The sequence below is a fragment of the Mugil cephalus genome, chromosome 23, assembly GCF_022458985.1.
Source record: "Mugil cephalus isolate CIBA_MC_2020 chromosome 23, CIBA_Mcephalus_1.1, whole genome shotgun sequence".
NCBI classification, from domain to species: domain Eukaryota; kingdom Metazoa; phylum Chordata; class Actinopteri; order Mugiliformes; family Mugilidae; genus Mugil; species Mugil cephalus.
Window position 1 is genome coordinate 4,629,444 of NC_061792.1, and position 15,173 is coordinate 4,644,616.

At 41.6% G+C, this 15,173-nt stretch overlaps 1 protein-coding gene across 11 annotated transcripts in view; it reads right to left on the reverse strand.

Annotated features, from left to right (window-relative positions):
- Positions 1-11,748: 11,748 nt before the first annotated feature.
- Positions 11,749-15,173, reverse strand: part of tns1a (tensin 1a) — an 85,136-nt gene continuing 81,711 nt past the window's right edge. For all 11 annotated transcript variants that reach the window (XM_047576344.1, XM_047576349.1, XM_047576347.1 and 8 more), the window contains 2 exons: positions 15,066-15,095; positions 11,749-14,970 (listed from right to left, as the gene is read on the reverse strand). In XM_047576344.1, coding sequence (XP_047432300.1) covers positions 14,841-14,970; positions 15,066-15,095 — 160 coding nt within the window. In that variant the 3' untranslated portion in view covers positions 11,749-14,840. The remainder of the gene's footprint in view (positions 14,971-15,065; positions 15,096-15,173) is intronic.

A 15,173-nucleotide genomic window follows, 5' to 3' on the forward strand; every position in this document is an offset into this window, starting at 1 on the left:
GCTTTGTTACGTCTAAATAATTGCGCTTCCGCCAAGAACATTTTGCTTGACTCATGGGATCCTTAACTATACATCCAGGTCTTGTGTTTGGACTTTTGCATTCTGCAGGAATGGAGGGATTCTGCACATCAGTTTTGCAAAGACAAGAGCTGGTTTCCAGTCTTTATCTTTCTCCCCCCACAGGTAAGTTAGATGCCAGAGATTCCGTCTTTTGTCCAAGGGTGTTTTAGCAGGGCAAATCCTTGCCATCGCTGGCGTGAACAGTCGAGTGAAGCGCTTCCTGACATTTTTCTATCCAGCTGATCCAACTCAACCACCGGACGGCAAAGAAGCAAAGTTTCCATTTCTCTCTGTTTGCAAACCAGCTTCCTTCCTAGGCCAAAAGACAGAACAGGCTGCTATTAATTACAAAGAAATATTATACTCTTGCGGAAGGTTTGCAACAACACCAGTATCCAAAGCAAACAGATACGGTGTGCTTGGAAGCTTGGTGCCTTGTACAGCTGCCATGCCAAATCCAGGCCCACAGATCCTCTTACAGCAGATCAGAGAGAGGGAGGGGGGGGGGGTTTGTTATCATGCATGCTGCAGCATCACAATATCATCTTCGCTCCTTGACTATTAAGCCAGTACGAACGCAGCATGTGAAAGTGATTACATTCCCTATTGTAGTCTGTTAACGTCCACAAGCTTCTGCAGGAAAAAAGTTTTCAGAACAAACTTCTGCCGGGTCAGAGGAATCTGATTGCAAGAGCGCATGATAAATACTTTCCGACACACAGCGTGATAGCAGATGGTTGTGTGGGAGGGTGGCGAGATTTTAAACAGGCATAACACCATATCAACCCTGCAAAACAGCAAGGGTGGGAGAGGGAAATTGTATTCATTACACTCAAGATGTTACATTTTGGTGTGGGGAGCCTTTCCAAGGTCAAGAACCATTGAGACTGGATGATAGGTCTTGTTTTTCCATCACGGGGCCTTGCTGCTAATACGGACTAAAAACAGGATGTTTGCATGCTGTCAAATGGTTCCCCAAGGTAGTCAAATGGGACAACCTTAATTTAGCTCCCTCTTAAAGGATGTCAATTTACAGCTGAAGCTCTAAAGCCCCCCCGGCCCCCAGCAACATCCCACAGTACTGTGGACGAACGGTCGTAAATAGCCATTATTCCTTCGACGTTACCTGCAAACTGTGAGGAGAGAACATCCTGTGCAGGCAAAGAGGCAACACTGAGTGTCAAAGTGATGGATGAGGCTAGACCGTGTTCTTTTAACCCTAACCAGCAAAAAAAAAAAAAAAAAAAAAGGACATGCAACTGGAATTTCTTGAAAGGGACAATATAATCTAGTGCTAGAAACAAAGTGGGACAGTGTTTAAGTAGTTCGTTTAATAAATCTCTGGAAGTGTCTTGGGAGTATTTTCCTCAGTGCACAGTGGGTCACCAATGCTTAACTTTGGCATAAATCTGACAAGTAAGGAATACCACTTAAGAGAATAGAAGCAGTTTCTTGGTTTTAAATCAGTCTTCCAGAAAATCTATATGAAACTGTTGATTGAACTGAGTATGAATCTTGGTGTATAATCCCAAGGAAAGTTATTTCAATGCCAATCGCCTTTACTTCTAGTGGCTGTGTAAACAGATCCGAATTAAGTTTTTGACAGTGCAACGCAAGTTAAGTGATGACAGGAGTCTAAAAGATGGTTATAGGCTTTCATTTCGCAGTTGTAACTTAAAGAATGCACGAGCAGGCTTAAAAGAGCAAGAGAACACTGGCTGCCATGCACACGAAACCCCTGACCTTCTAATAACAGGGTGGTTTTGTCTCGGTGCTTGGCCTCCTTTACATCCCTCAGAGTCGTGTGTCAAAGCTGCACAGTAATCAATAGCATGCAGTATATCAGCAGACCCACCCCCCATTACTCTCATTATTGCAAATACAGAATCCAGCCTAGACTTGAATAAACTGTCCTGACTTAAAAAACACGTCCCCCCCGAAATGTGTGTGCGCTCGCGAAGCAACACTGTCATCAAGGACTCCGTCAACAGCTTCTTTATGCAAGAGGCTCAAGGGAAGACAAAACAGCTCAGACAGTCGGGGAGCTTGTTGTGTCGAGGCCTGTGATTTTCCTCCCTCCGTTCGCCTCACACGATGCTCAGTGGACATCGAGGCCGTGACATTCCTCTGTCTGCAGTTTTAAAAAATATCTCCGATTGGTGACCAAAACTGGGGATGCCAACATCTGTTTACCTACTTCGGGAAGCGTTTTGTTTGTCACACCTTACGGCTGTTGTTGAACGCCAAAAACTTTGTGTAGCTACGAGCTCCCAGGTTCAGTTTAGTATTGATTCAGCCAGTAGTGGTGCTAAATACCTCTTGGGAATACCAAGGTCTGGATCAAAAAGGGATGCACTTAAATCAAAGAGTAAAATGGCAAATAATGGCTGACAAGTGGTGGAATACATCACGTGAATGCGTGACATAATCAAAACAAGGAATCCATTATGCTGACATGTCTGATTTTGTCCACCACCTGACTTTTTCCATTTTGCGTCATATCTGAATACCTGTATTTACACCGGAACCCTTTTGTTTACCTTTCAAACTGCCTGCATGCACAAGTAACTTTGCAGATGTGCCTATAAGCATCTATATAAGTGAGCAGGGAGTTTCGACTGGACAGCTAAAGCTTAGGATCGCAGCTAAAGCAACATGTGCAAATGGACGAAGAAAAAAAAAAAGAGGGAAGAAATAATAATAATTCAGTCTCGCGTTTCCTTCAAACCAGTCCGCTTAGTTTCAAGGTAAGATGGAAGAAGTGAGGCCTGATTTTAGCTTTGGCTTGTTCAGCGCCATGTAGACCCAGGAACTTTGGCTCCGCACTGCAGCGTCCATGTTCCAGCATTTCTTTATTAAACCAAACAAACTCTGTACCCCTTAAAAACTCCTTAATTATTCCACTGCACCACAACACACGAAAGAAACCAATTTTTATAAGACAAAAGCATTGCAAAGCTGCACTGACTTTATATAGAGATCATCCACAAATCCGAGCATCTTCCCACACGATACTTCTTCAGGCGACAACAAAAAGAGACAAATATTTTTCCTCAGAAGTTGCTTGAGGTCAACTTGACCAAAAATCCATTAATGTAAGTTTGACAAATTTGACCCTTCTCTTGATTGCCATTTAAAATAAAATCAACACGCACACGCTGATTAAAACGAATGAATGAATTTTCTGAAGCCCTGTTAAAAGCTACTTAAACCACTGGTTCCCCAATATGGAGGTTGATTCTCCCCCTAAGGGGCTGCCAAAATAAATGTAAGGGTTGGAAGAAGACTAACGGGATGATAATAATAGGTTTCTGCAACTTATCCGTGGAAAATCTTGCTTCCTTTTCTTGAAATTATGCAAATGCATCAGCTAGAGGAGGGAAACTATAAACTTGTAGATCGGCGATAAGGAGCTGCAGACAGATAGTGATTTATTATCATGGGTCACGAGCCAAAAGGTTTTCAAACCACTGACTTCAATCACACATCTTGGACTTTAAGCTAGAGTCAGACAGTGACGAACCTCCCGACCTCATCTCTTTGCTTCACACTTGCTTTATTACTTTGAGGTCTACCTCAGAAAGATGATACTGGCAGAGTATTGTACGCGATACGTCGAGGTCTTTATCCAGAACTTTGCCCCAGGACAGAAAGATGGATTTCAAATAGCTGCTGATGGACCGAACGGCGAAGGCTGAACCCGCGACCTCCCGCTTCACAGATGCACTCCCAACAATGCCTTAAGCCCTCATTTCCATTTCCAGTACGGCCAAATAGGTAAGGTGAGAAAAGGGGCTTCGCCAGCAACATAATTTAAGCACCCTCCAGGCAAACAGCTCAGTTCAGCGAGTTCAGCTCTGGACCGGCAGCGTGTTTAACAGAAGATGGGTGGGATGTTCTTGTTGCACCTCAGGAGATATTCCCAGATGACTCATGTCCTTCTCTCACCTTCATATATCCAGTGAAATTTTGCTGAGCAGGCGCGCTCTCCTCTCTGCTTCACCCTGCTCATAAACTTTCACAACATCACACCTGGGAGCTGCTCAGTAAAAACCGCAGTTCTCTGCTGTTGACCGCTCGACAGCTCCACTGGCACAGTTGCGGGTTGAGTATATTGCTCAAGGGTACCTCTGACAGCCACTGTTGAGAGAAGGTTGAATTATGCATTTTCACTTCCTTTACTCACTTTTCCAGGCGGACTCGGGATTTGAAGTGGTCAAACCCCGCAGACACAGGCCCTCGCGCGTTCACGTGTGTGTTTGTTTCCATGCTGCAGCGGGAGTTTCTGTCATGCGCTTTGACAGGATCGACAGCCGATGCCAGTGATTCGTCGATTGCTTTGGCAGGTGCCCAGGATTGCTGGCATGCGAAAGCGGCGCTAGAGCTCGTTTTCTGGAAACAATGCGACTTTTCTTCCAAAAAAAAAAAAAAATGGGTCTGCATCAAGGACTATTGGGTCTTTGAGGCGCATCTCTGCTGAACGCATCTCAGATATTTAAGAGACAGGAATTTTTACTGCAGGGTCATGTTTAAATATGTAGCACACAAATGAGATGTTGGATTTCTCATTTATGTTCGGATACTTTCTTGGATTGGAATAAATGTAGATAATTGGAACATTGTAATGGATGGCTTCTGCTGAATGCCAAAAAGTTTGTGTACACAACTCTCAATGTAAGTATGAGCTCCCAGGTTCCATTTGGCAATCCAGACAGTAGTGGTGCTAGATGTTGGGGATTCATATATCAAATATTTGTGTTCTTAGTAATTTTATAGTATGTTTCAGAAAAATTCTTATTATTACTTTTCTTAGCATGCTAATCTGTTGTTAGCCTCAGATTTGCCTAGCAGTTGCTAGCACCTTTGTTCACATGACTCCCTTTAGCCCTAGCAACGTAAAATTGCATCCAAAAGGCAAAAAATGTGTGACACAACTAAACAAATCTGCTTGAACATTAAATCATTAATTTTTTTTTAAAAACAATTTTTTTTTACAGAAATGGTTAGAAAACACGTTAAATAGATACATGACACTTATGTCACAGTGAAGCTGCAACTAGCTTAAAGGGGATTCAGTAGGCTTAAACCTCTTGGTTCCTAATCCAAAAGAGTCCAATCAAAGGGACATAGAGTACAAATGGCCAATGTGGCAGACATGCGTTTAAATAAATCACATTGTGTCCTCTTTACACCGTCTGCAACTCACTTCCTGACAATCGCCACCATTGTTGACATTCCTGCTCCCAGGAGTCCGTCTCTGGCTCCTCATGCTTGAACACCTCTCCGCTTGATGACGTCAAAGAAGGCAATCTTAATTTCTCAGGGTTCAGCGTGTTCCGTAGTCCCGTCTTTCAGGTCAGGCAGGGATTAATAAAAAAAAACAACAGAAAGAAACACCGTCATATTTGACATATTAAAACAACCGTATCAAAAGATAAATGTTGTGTAGTCTGATCCTGGAGTATGCTCGGCTGAGAATCGGAGTCAAAGGGCAAGTGACAGCAGGGTCATCACAGGGTTATGTAAGGCAGTATATTGTACCGTCTTCTCTAGACACAGCTCATTAGGCCAGCGTGTTTTTCCTATTGTAAAAACACGATATTTTTGGCATCTGTAACATTTTTCTCAGATGACTGCTACAACCAATACGCGTCACTTTGACAGCCACTTTGAAGTCCGTGTTTCAGTTGGACAAGAACCAGACCGTAGCAGCATTTATTATGAAAAGACTTTAATAGGTTTCAAAAATGACAGCATTGGACACTCCACCGTTCCCATGTCCAGAAATGTAATGAGGACCGTGCAACAAAATGTGGAATGTGGAAATTGTCACTGTAAAAAAGGAAAATTTAGCTATATCTTAATGAACATATACAGATGCAAGACATCCTGTTAATGTCTTAAAAGAATTATTGCTATGTTATCTCCAACATATTTACAAGGCGGTGGATGTGAGCAGTTTACAGATTAAAAGGAATTTACAGCATATACAGAATTCAGGGAATGTGAATGAGCATACTCGTCTCTTGGACTCGACTTGAAATGGGAAAGAGGGGTTTTAGCAAAATATGTTTTAAGCTTGAGGAGGAATTTAAAAGACACTTCTTAGCCGTTTCCTGGCAGCTACATCTCTGAATGAACGCATCAAAGGAATGAAAGTTCCACCGAGGAGGAGATCGTCTCGATTTTTATTGCCATTGGCGGAATTCGTAGACTAAATAATGGTTGTGTAATGGAATCAGTGCTCCCTTAAACATACGAAATAAATGGTGGTGGTCATGTTCAGTCATTCTGGTAATTATCATTGCCTATTCAAGAAAAAAAAAACAAACCCTCAAAGCTAAGAAACTATTAACTTTGGAAAGACATCGCCTGCGTTGCATCAATCGTGAATTTAAAACCACTTGTGTGTGTGTGTGTGTCTGGTACTCTTAACGTTTTGATACTGGGCAACCATTGACGAGAAACCAGTCCTGCTCTGAGAGAATGCATTCGCCTCAAAAAGCAGTTTCCAGCAGCAAGACTTTTGGAAATAAGATCTCAATATGACGTGAAGACCAAAAGGCGCCATACATGCATGTCACATGAATAACATCACTGCAGAAGTTTTAATAAGAGCATCTGATAGTAATCATGCGGTAGAGCTCCATACATTGTGGACTCTTTGGGAGATCCTGGCTCTTCAAAGCTGACCCAAGGACAGGCCCTTCCCAAAGCCCTGAGGCTTCTCAAGGACCACGTCGTAAAAAGAAACACTTACTCCCTGACATGACTCAAGTCTGGGAGTGTTCACATTTATGACGGTTTGTGTTTTCTCGCAAACGTAATGTGCTGCAATCATCTGAAGCAGGTGATTGGCGACATTTTGACCAGCGTCTGGTGTGTCAGGGTATGGCACGGCCAAAAAAAGGCGGTGGCATAACAAGGACATTCCATATGAATGTCCGCCTCTTGTTATATTCACAACCTCATAAGTACAGATTTTTGGGACAGCATGAGTTTTTGGTGGAAGTCAATAGAATATACATCGTAATTTCATTTTATTAAAATATTTGTGTTTTTTTTGTAATTTTATATATCTCAGTAAAATTCCGAATTTCATTTTTATCATTACGTTGCCTGTTTCTTGCTGCTAATCTGCTAATCTGTCGTTAGATTGAGAGGCTAACAGGTGCAACTTTCTTCCTATGACTCCCTTTAGCCCTACATAAAATTGCACCCAAAAAGCTAAAAATGCATGACGTGACTCACAAAATGTGATTGGACAGATGAAATCTTGTGGCATTAAATCTTTTTTACAGTAATGGTTAGAAAATGTGTTAAATAGATAAATGGCGATTATGTCCGACTGAAGCTGTGGCTAGCTTAGCATAAGACTGAAAATTGTTTGGTTTTGTCCAAAGCATAACGCGCTTTACCTCGTGTGCTTAATCTGAACAAAATCACTCAACGTGAAATGTGTCTTAATACAAAATTAAGCTAGCTAGCAAAAATTATGTGCATATTTGAGTTTTAAAATTTTTGGTGCTGTAGGCTAGATCAACATGAAAACACAACTGTAAAATTAGCATTTAGCTTTGTTTACCCAAATCGGTCAATGTAAAATGTGTCTTAATACACAATTAAGCCAACTATCAAAAATGATGCGCGTATTTGAGTCTTAACATTTTTTGGAGCTGTAAGCTAGCACAGCGTGAAAAGACGACAGGTTAGCGACAGGATAAAAGATGCTAGCAGCTCGCCTAGTTCTGTGAAATTTAAATGAAAGAAAATCCACATATCAGTTTTTGAAATGGATGTATTAAGTAGTATTCTGTGCTTAAGCAAATATAGAAAACTTTTTGGGAAATACTCTTCAATTTATGGAAGGAAAAACATGCTAATGTTTCTTAACTACCTCTGGAAAAATCCAAAAGGTCTTTTCCCTTTAAATTCAAATCATGTTGTCAATCCATCAATACAGCATGCCTTGTTAAAACTCAAACATGCCTTTAAAAAGTGCAACTGTTGCATACGGTGCAAAGGCAAGAGAAAACATTCATCCTTATCCTGATCCTGGCAAGGGAAAAACCGGCATGTTTCCTTCCAAATGTGCTCCGTGCTTGACTGAGATGCCTCCTAGTCTCCACTCAGTCTCATAAAACTTGACCCTTTAAAAGCTGAACTGGATTTGAAACCTCATACAATAAACTGAACTACTGCTGCTGCTGCTGCTGCTGCTACAAAAAAAAAAAAAAAAATATGTGGATGTAGCAGATATGGATGCTGATGAGCCATCTGATGCACGATCGCTGTTCCGCAGCGTTTTCACACGAGCGTAAAAGGGAATCAGTGAGCTGTTGCGGGGACATGACGGGAGTCTTACAGGGCCTGTTCTGCTGCGTTGGCTGGGGAACAGCTGGCAGGTTTCAGAACTGAGCGCTCGCCGGCCTCTTCCTGACCAACATGTGGATGTTAGGAGAAGCCCAGTGTAGGAGAAGCCCAGTTTCCACCCTTAATAAGCCTGAACTCAGTGCTGTTATCTTAAGGAAACCCTCAGGAGCTGTGAGTCGGTCAAACTGCGGATATGACAGGAGTTAGGGGTGTTTTTCTTAGCAAATGGGCTACATCAAGACAGAAACAGCTCACCAACATCACTGATGAGCTTTTAATAATTTCCTAAAGGCCATGTGCACTGGCAATATCATCATATCGAGGATGTTTGGAGGCGGCAGAAAAGAAGTTAAGCATTTAGGAACACTTGGAATGAACACCTGCAGCTCCAGAGGACTGAACACATCTATCTCATTGGTTTTGTTTCTTATGAATGAGACAACTCGGTACTCTTTGGGAAGTGAAAAAAAAAAAAAAAGTAAGAAGAACATGGAGGAGGTCGAGTGCAAACCAAAACAAGCAGGTTGATTTTTCCATTTGATAAGAGCAGAGTGGGAATTTTCTCCCTTGTTTGAATATTTACAGTCCAGTGGCATCCGTATGTTCAGGGGTCAGGTTTTTCCAAAACGCCAGAGTACTCTGTGTGGGAAGGTCATACCTGGGTGAGATGCCTCTCGCAGACTGTACACAGTCAAGCGGTGCAGTTCGGTCTCGGTGGCATGTTCATGCTTTGGCTGGGGCGTTGCACGAAAGCGATAAAAAGAAGCGGTGTTGTTTCAGCGCTGGGGGGAAAGGAATCTGTACAAATCGTACAGTGTTGCAGAAGGGTTCAAATGTTCAGGATTTAGAGAGGTTTGGGAAACTGGAGTTGAAGAGCATTTTGGAGATATTAAAGGTCTCCAGAGGATGAATTAGTCCTAACATTAAAAAAACTGACAGGAGAAGTAAATAACCTGGAGCATCTTGTGACAATGCAATCTTCTGTTGGATCTGGCATTCGTCTGGATATTAGTTGGACATACCATCCACCAAATAAGACCTGAACACACACACAGAATGGGCTACGACGAACAACTCAAAAGACATGAATACAATGTGTCAACCTGGCCTCCAAATTCCCCAGATCCCAAACTGATCAAGTAGAGCCCCAGAGGCTCAGCGAATAGGACCCAAATGCATCCACTAACAATACTCTGTTGCCAGACACTATAGGACGCCCTCAAAAGGACCATGTCCATTCTCTGATGAGTTGTGGATGAGTCACAACTGTGTAGGTCACAAGGGCGACCTTCTCAAAATTAGGAAGGTGATCATAATGTTATGCCCGATTGGTATATCTAGACCTTGTAGACTGTGCAGCTTTCATGGTTCCCAGAAGACGTTTGGTAAATACCAGAACCCATGAGTTTTCATCAACATTCGCTGCAGCAACATCTGAGCTCAAAGGCATTAAAAGGGTATGTCGGATGTACTGAGGAGATCACAGGGCCCTAAAACGCCTTCAGCGGACCAACTTTCAGACTGAATGTCATTCCTTCCAGTGGATGTACCTCCAAGCAATCCGCCTTCAAACTCGGTTTTCAAAGCAGAAAAGCATATGGTCCTGATTTTTAATTCTGTAATTCGGCCGTTGATCGAACCCACAGGCACCGGATATCAGGACGGACACTATAACCGCCTCGCCGCCGATCACCCGTTTGAACACAGCAGTGGTGTTTGTATTGCCCTGACAGGTTTTTACGCTTTGAGTTTGTTTTCTGTCTGTTTCGCGTTATTGAAATGCAAAACTTGCAAGGGAACTCGTGAAATGGGGAAAAAACGACTGTCAGTGGGATTTCCTTGTTCAAATAAAGGTGTCAGATCAAATCAGCTCACAGTGGCCGCAAACACGGCTGGGAGCCTTCGATCGGTCCTCTTGGAGCGTTCAAGGCATATGTAGTCCATGAACTAAGCCAGGGCCCAGACAAGAGGCACTTGGCAGGAGTGTGCGCCTTCCCTTCAGCTCGTAACGTGGCCACGGCCATGGTGAAGCAGAAGGCGACAGCGCATACGTAATTTGTCAGGGGGGAATGTGTCATACATACTTGCGAGTTTGAACACTGTCTGCAGCCATGAGAACCTACTGAGTTTTGATCATGTTTCTCCATTAAAATGCAAATAAACACTCGGCTGGGCTACTGCTTAGGGCTGCCTTGCAGTGGCCAAAAGGTTGCAACTGCTGTCAACTTACTTCCGACTCATTTTTCCTCTTAATGTGCCCATGATTAAACAGTTGACGCCAAGAGAAAAGCTCACAAGAAAAGAAGCGAATGGCTTAATAAAAAAACAAAAAAAAAAACAAACATAATTAAATCATCCATTAACTTTAAAATGAATTCATCCATTCATGCTAATAAAACTCAAAAGAAAAAGGGGAGTGCAGGACTTTCTTTGTTCACTGCAAACACTCCGACCTAGAAGGAAAAGCCAAGTTTTTCCACTAATATCAAACACTTCAGACTGTTGTTCACTTTTTTGTGTGTGTGTAAAAAAAACAAACAAAAAACCCTTGAAATAGAAAAAGGATTTCCGCCAGGTTGCAAATAACTAACAGGAATAAAGTGAAATAAATTGGCTTCCCTGTCACATAAATATTACCCAGGGGAACTAAAAAACAGGCAGTGGTTTGACAGTAAAATAATGCTGGAGGAAGTAAGGTGAGAAGTGCAATGGGTCAACCGATGGTCACATGGGCCTCTTCCTGACTTGTGTAAAGTGGTTTCATAGGAAGGAGAAGGTTCTGATTTTCTCATTTGCACCCCAAGGTGCTGTGCATTGAAACCATATAGACTGTATATAAACATGGACACTTCCTTGCATTGGTCAGTAGTAGAGTCATGCCGAACCACGTTATTGATGACCTCCGCTCTACCTACGCCAGTTACAAAGAAGTGCTGGGTGGTTGTCATGGCAACTCATAGTTATCATGATGTCACATCCTGTTTCTATAGCATAGCATTATATTAACTGCCTAAAATGACAGAAACCATCCTGGAAAAAGAAAAGGGTTTTGATTGAAGTGTACTTTAGTGCAGGGGTCTTTTCAGGCCAAGGTCTGATGTCTAAATGTCCAATGAATCAAAGATCTTAGGGCCTATTCTGCAGTCAGCCACCAGGGGGTGCTCTGCTTGCTTTGGTTTTGGATAGGTGTTCCTTTTTCCATCTTTATTCAGTCTTTATACTGAATTGAATGAACCTGGCAGCCAAGTGATCGAGCTTGATGTCAAAGAGATGACTTTTGGAGGAAAAAAAAAAAAAAAAAAACACCCACATAGCTTTAATGTAACTGATCTGTATTGCTTTAATGTTTTTTTTTCTCCTTAGGAACAAGTAAGCCATGACAATATAATGTAAATGATAAGCGCAAACAAAATCTGAGACCCTTTTTTTTGTACATCCATAGTGACACATTCATACAACATACAAATCCCATCTGTACAAGTAGGGGGTCACAGAATCATTTCTTTTTTTGTTTTCCACAAGGTAACTCTTGACTCAAAGCCAACAGGTACAAGCAAGTTTTCATTTAGACATTACACTTTTCTCCCCGTTTCCAAATGACTAGTTGTCGATTTGAGCGCGCTGTACCTCTTTGCTTTCAATAAAGCGCCACCGTACATTCCTAAAAAACGGTTCAAAACTGCGACGACGTGAGGACGAAATGAGAGTTTTAAAAAATATTTATATATGTCAGGAAATAAATAAGAATAAATAAATCGCTGACTTTCGAGGGGGCCTAGAAGACACCTTTGGCAGTCTGACAAAGCCACAGCTGTAGGGCTTTAGCATCGCGGTGAGACACGTCGGACTTTATTTACCTCCAGCACTGACACCCATATGAAATTGATGTCATTTCTCTTTTAGTATTGTGAATATAAGTGCTTTGTTTGCACACTGTTCCAACGGGGCTCGGCGGGCCTGTTCTCTCTTGAACAGACGCACCAGTAAAAACATTTGCTGCTTTCCGTATAAAGAGCCCCTTGGTTACGGTACAAACCATGTGTCCCGCTAAAGCCGAGCGAGGTGATCAAACGTGAAAAAAACAAAAAACAAAATGAATATGACATAAAAATAGAAATAAAAAAAAATACAATAAAGCAACATGCGGCCAGTTAGCACAGATGTACACACGTGTGAATCTTTGGCAAAATTATAGTTGGAACTGTCATGGGTGCATACAGCTGTTTTCGTATTGCATTTTTTATTATTTTTTTGTTTTTATTTTATTTTTTATTTTTTTTGAGGTTCTGAACCCTTTAACGTGCTTCCCTTTTTTTTCTTTTTTTTTCTCTAAAATCTTCCTTTTACCTTAAAATCTACCAGCTACGATGCGTTTCAGTGGCGGGAAAAAAAAAAACAAAAACTAAAATAACGCTTTCTCTCCATGCATCAGGTCTCGGCTTCTGTCGCGATCATGCCCCGCCTCGGTCCGAGAGAAAACTAAAGTAAAATAAATGGGGGAAAAAAACAAACAAACAAAAAAAAAAAACGGCCAAAAAACAAACATATACATGTACAAAGTAATGTACACCATATATTCAAACACATTTCAAAATCGTCAGACTTTGAAATCATTAGCCAAAATAAGTATATATTTTTTTCTCACCCCGTTAGGTTCTTTATCTAGACTGTACAATATATGTATATATGAGTTAATCATGAGGGACCAAAGCAACAAAAATAAATACTTTTTCGCTATGTCACCTTTCAAAGTAGTATATCTATGTACATTTATATCAATATCAATTTTCCTTAGCTTATTGTGAATGGTTGAGCGTGTGTTCAACAAGCAGGCATTGCGCACAGTGTGGAAACTTTGTGTTGTTTTTTTTTTTCTTCCTTTCGCCCTAAAAGGTATCTAAATGTAAATTTGGACAACACTGTGGAACAAAAAAAAAACAAAAAACAAAGACCGAAACTGTCCTTGGTACAGTGAAAGGTAACCCTGGCTCAAATGGACCAAAATGAAAAAAAAAAAAAAGTAAAAACATAGCATCTCACCATCATGTGACTACTTCAACAATGGGGTGTCTACTTCTTTTTAGGACTCTTGAGGAGAGTACAAAAATGTTTGTCTATTTCATGCAGTCTCTGACAAGTCGTAATAACCTTGGAGAACTTGTCTAAAGGTTTTTTTTTTTTTTTTTTTTTTAGCACACAGCATAGAATGTTTTCAGTGATGTTTGAATGTAGGTTATGAGGGAGGGAGGGTGCATTTTTTTTTTTTCTTGGAACAACAACATGCATAAAGAACAGTGCATAGGTCCAGGTCATCATTGGGCCAGTCCCTGGTGATTTCCAGTGTGATTCAGTGGCAGCGTCTATCAACAGATCCACTACTGCAAGCAGTTGGTGATGGGCGAGTCTGTGTGTGCAAGTCCAAGCCTGAATGAGTTGCGCCATCTTGTGGACAAGCAGTTGTCCTCTCTCTCTTTCTCTTTTTTGACTTTGTTGACTTCTGTAATCCAAGAGTTTTTTCAGAGAGGGATCAGGCTTGGACCTGAGGCTGAGGTGATGCAAGTGTGGCTGCACTGACACAAAGTGCGGTGACCTTAGCGTGGCGTTATTTTTTCCTTATTTTTTTTTATTGTTATTATTATTTTTATTTTTTTTTTAAATCTGGTCTGCTATGCGCAGTTTAGATCAGTCGTTGTTTCACTGCAGAGCCCTTTCCAACACACAGCAGACCCAGAAAATGACCACTCTAAAGGATTTCACAATGACTTTTGTGGAAGGTAGAAGAACCAAGCTTTAAAGATCAAGCTAACATGCATAATGTCTTCAGACACTGTTTTGCTAAAAGCCGTCAAGGCCAACTTTTTTCCTGAAGACGAGTTCAAGAAGAAACCAGATTTCTTTTCTTTTTTTTTTTTTGTTCAAGACTTCATCTTTTGAAAAGAGGAAATAATAATGGCTTAATAGCTACATCATTCTTGCACTTGTATTGCAACTACCTTTGGTAAATCAATCAACAAAAACAACAGAAAACCCTGAAACGTACAAGTCCTTGCATGTTCCCCAACTGAACTTAGCATTGTTCCTTTAGTCTTTTAGCTAGCAATTTCTCCTAGCACAGGCTACCCTGTGAATAAATCTTCTCTCTCCAACGGCCTCCGTGTTTGTCACGTGCACAGCTCCACACCACACTTCCTCTATCTCCATTCTGGATCCACACCTTCAAATAGACACTACTCCAAAAAAGACCAAGACAAACCAGCAAGGCAGAGAGGAAAAGGGGAAAACGGAAACAAACCGAGAGGAAACAGGAGAAAAAAGAAAAGGGGACACCACCGAGTCCCGGCGAAAAAAGACACCGACGACGAAGGAAAACAGCGAAATGGCCACCGCCATTCGGACGTCGACGGGCTTCACCGCTTCATCGTCTTGGAGACGAAGCTGACGATGGCGGAGGCCGGCTGGTCTGGGTCCAGCTCAGCGAACAGGTGGCTGACGTTGTCTGTTGTGCTTCCTTGTTTCCTCGCAACGAATCCAAACAGCCTGGTAAGAGGGTAGGAAAAATACTCTGCATTTAATCTGGAAAGGGCTAGCAACTACGTGTTCTTTCAGTAGCAGCACTTAGATTGACAACTTACCTTACGGATCCACCTCCTTCCTTGCCCCATCTAAGGAAAAAAAAAGGTTTTGAAATGAAATAAATACAAGTATTTGTTGTTGAATTTTTATTTATTTTTTTTTTAATC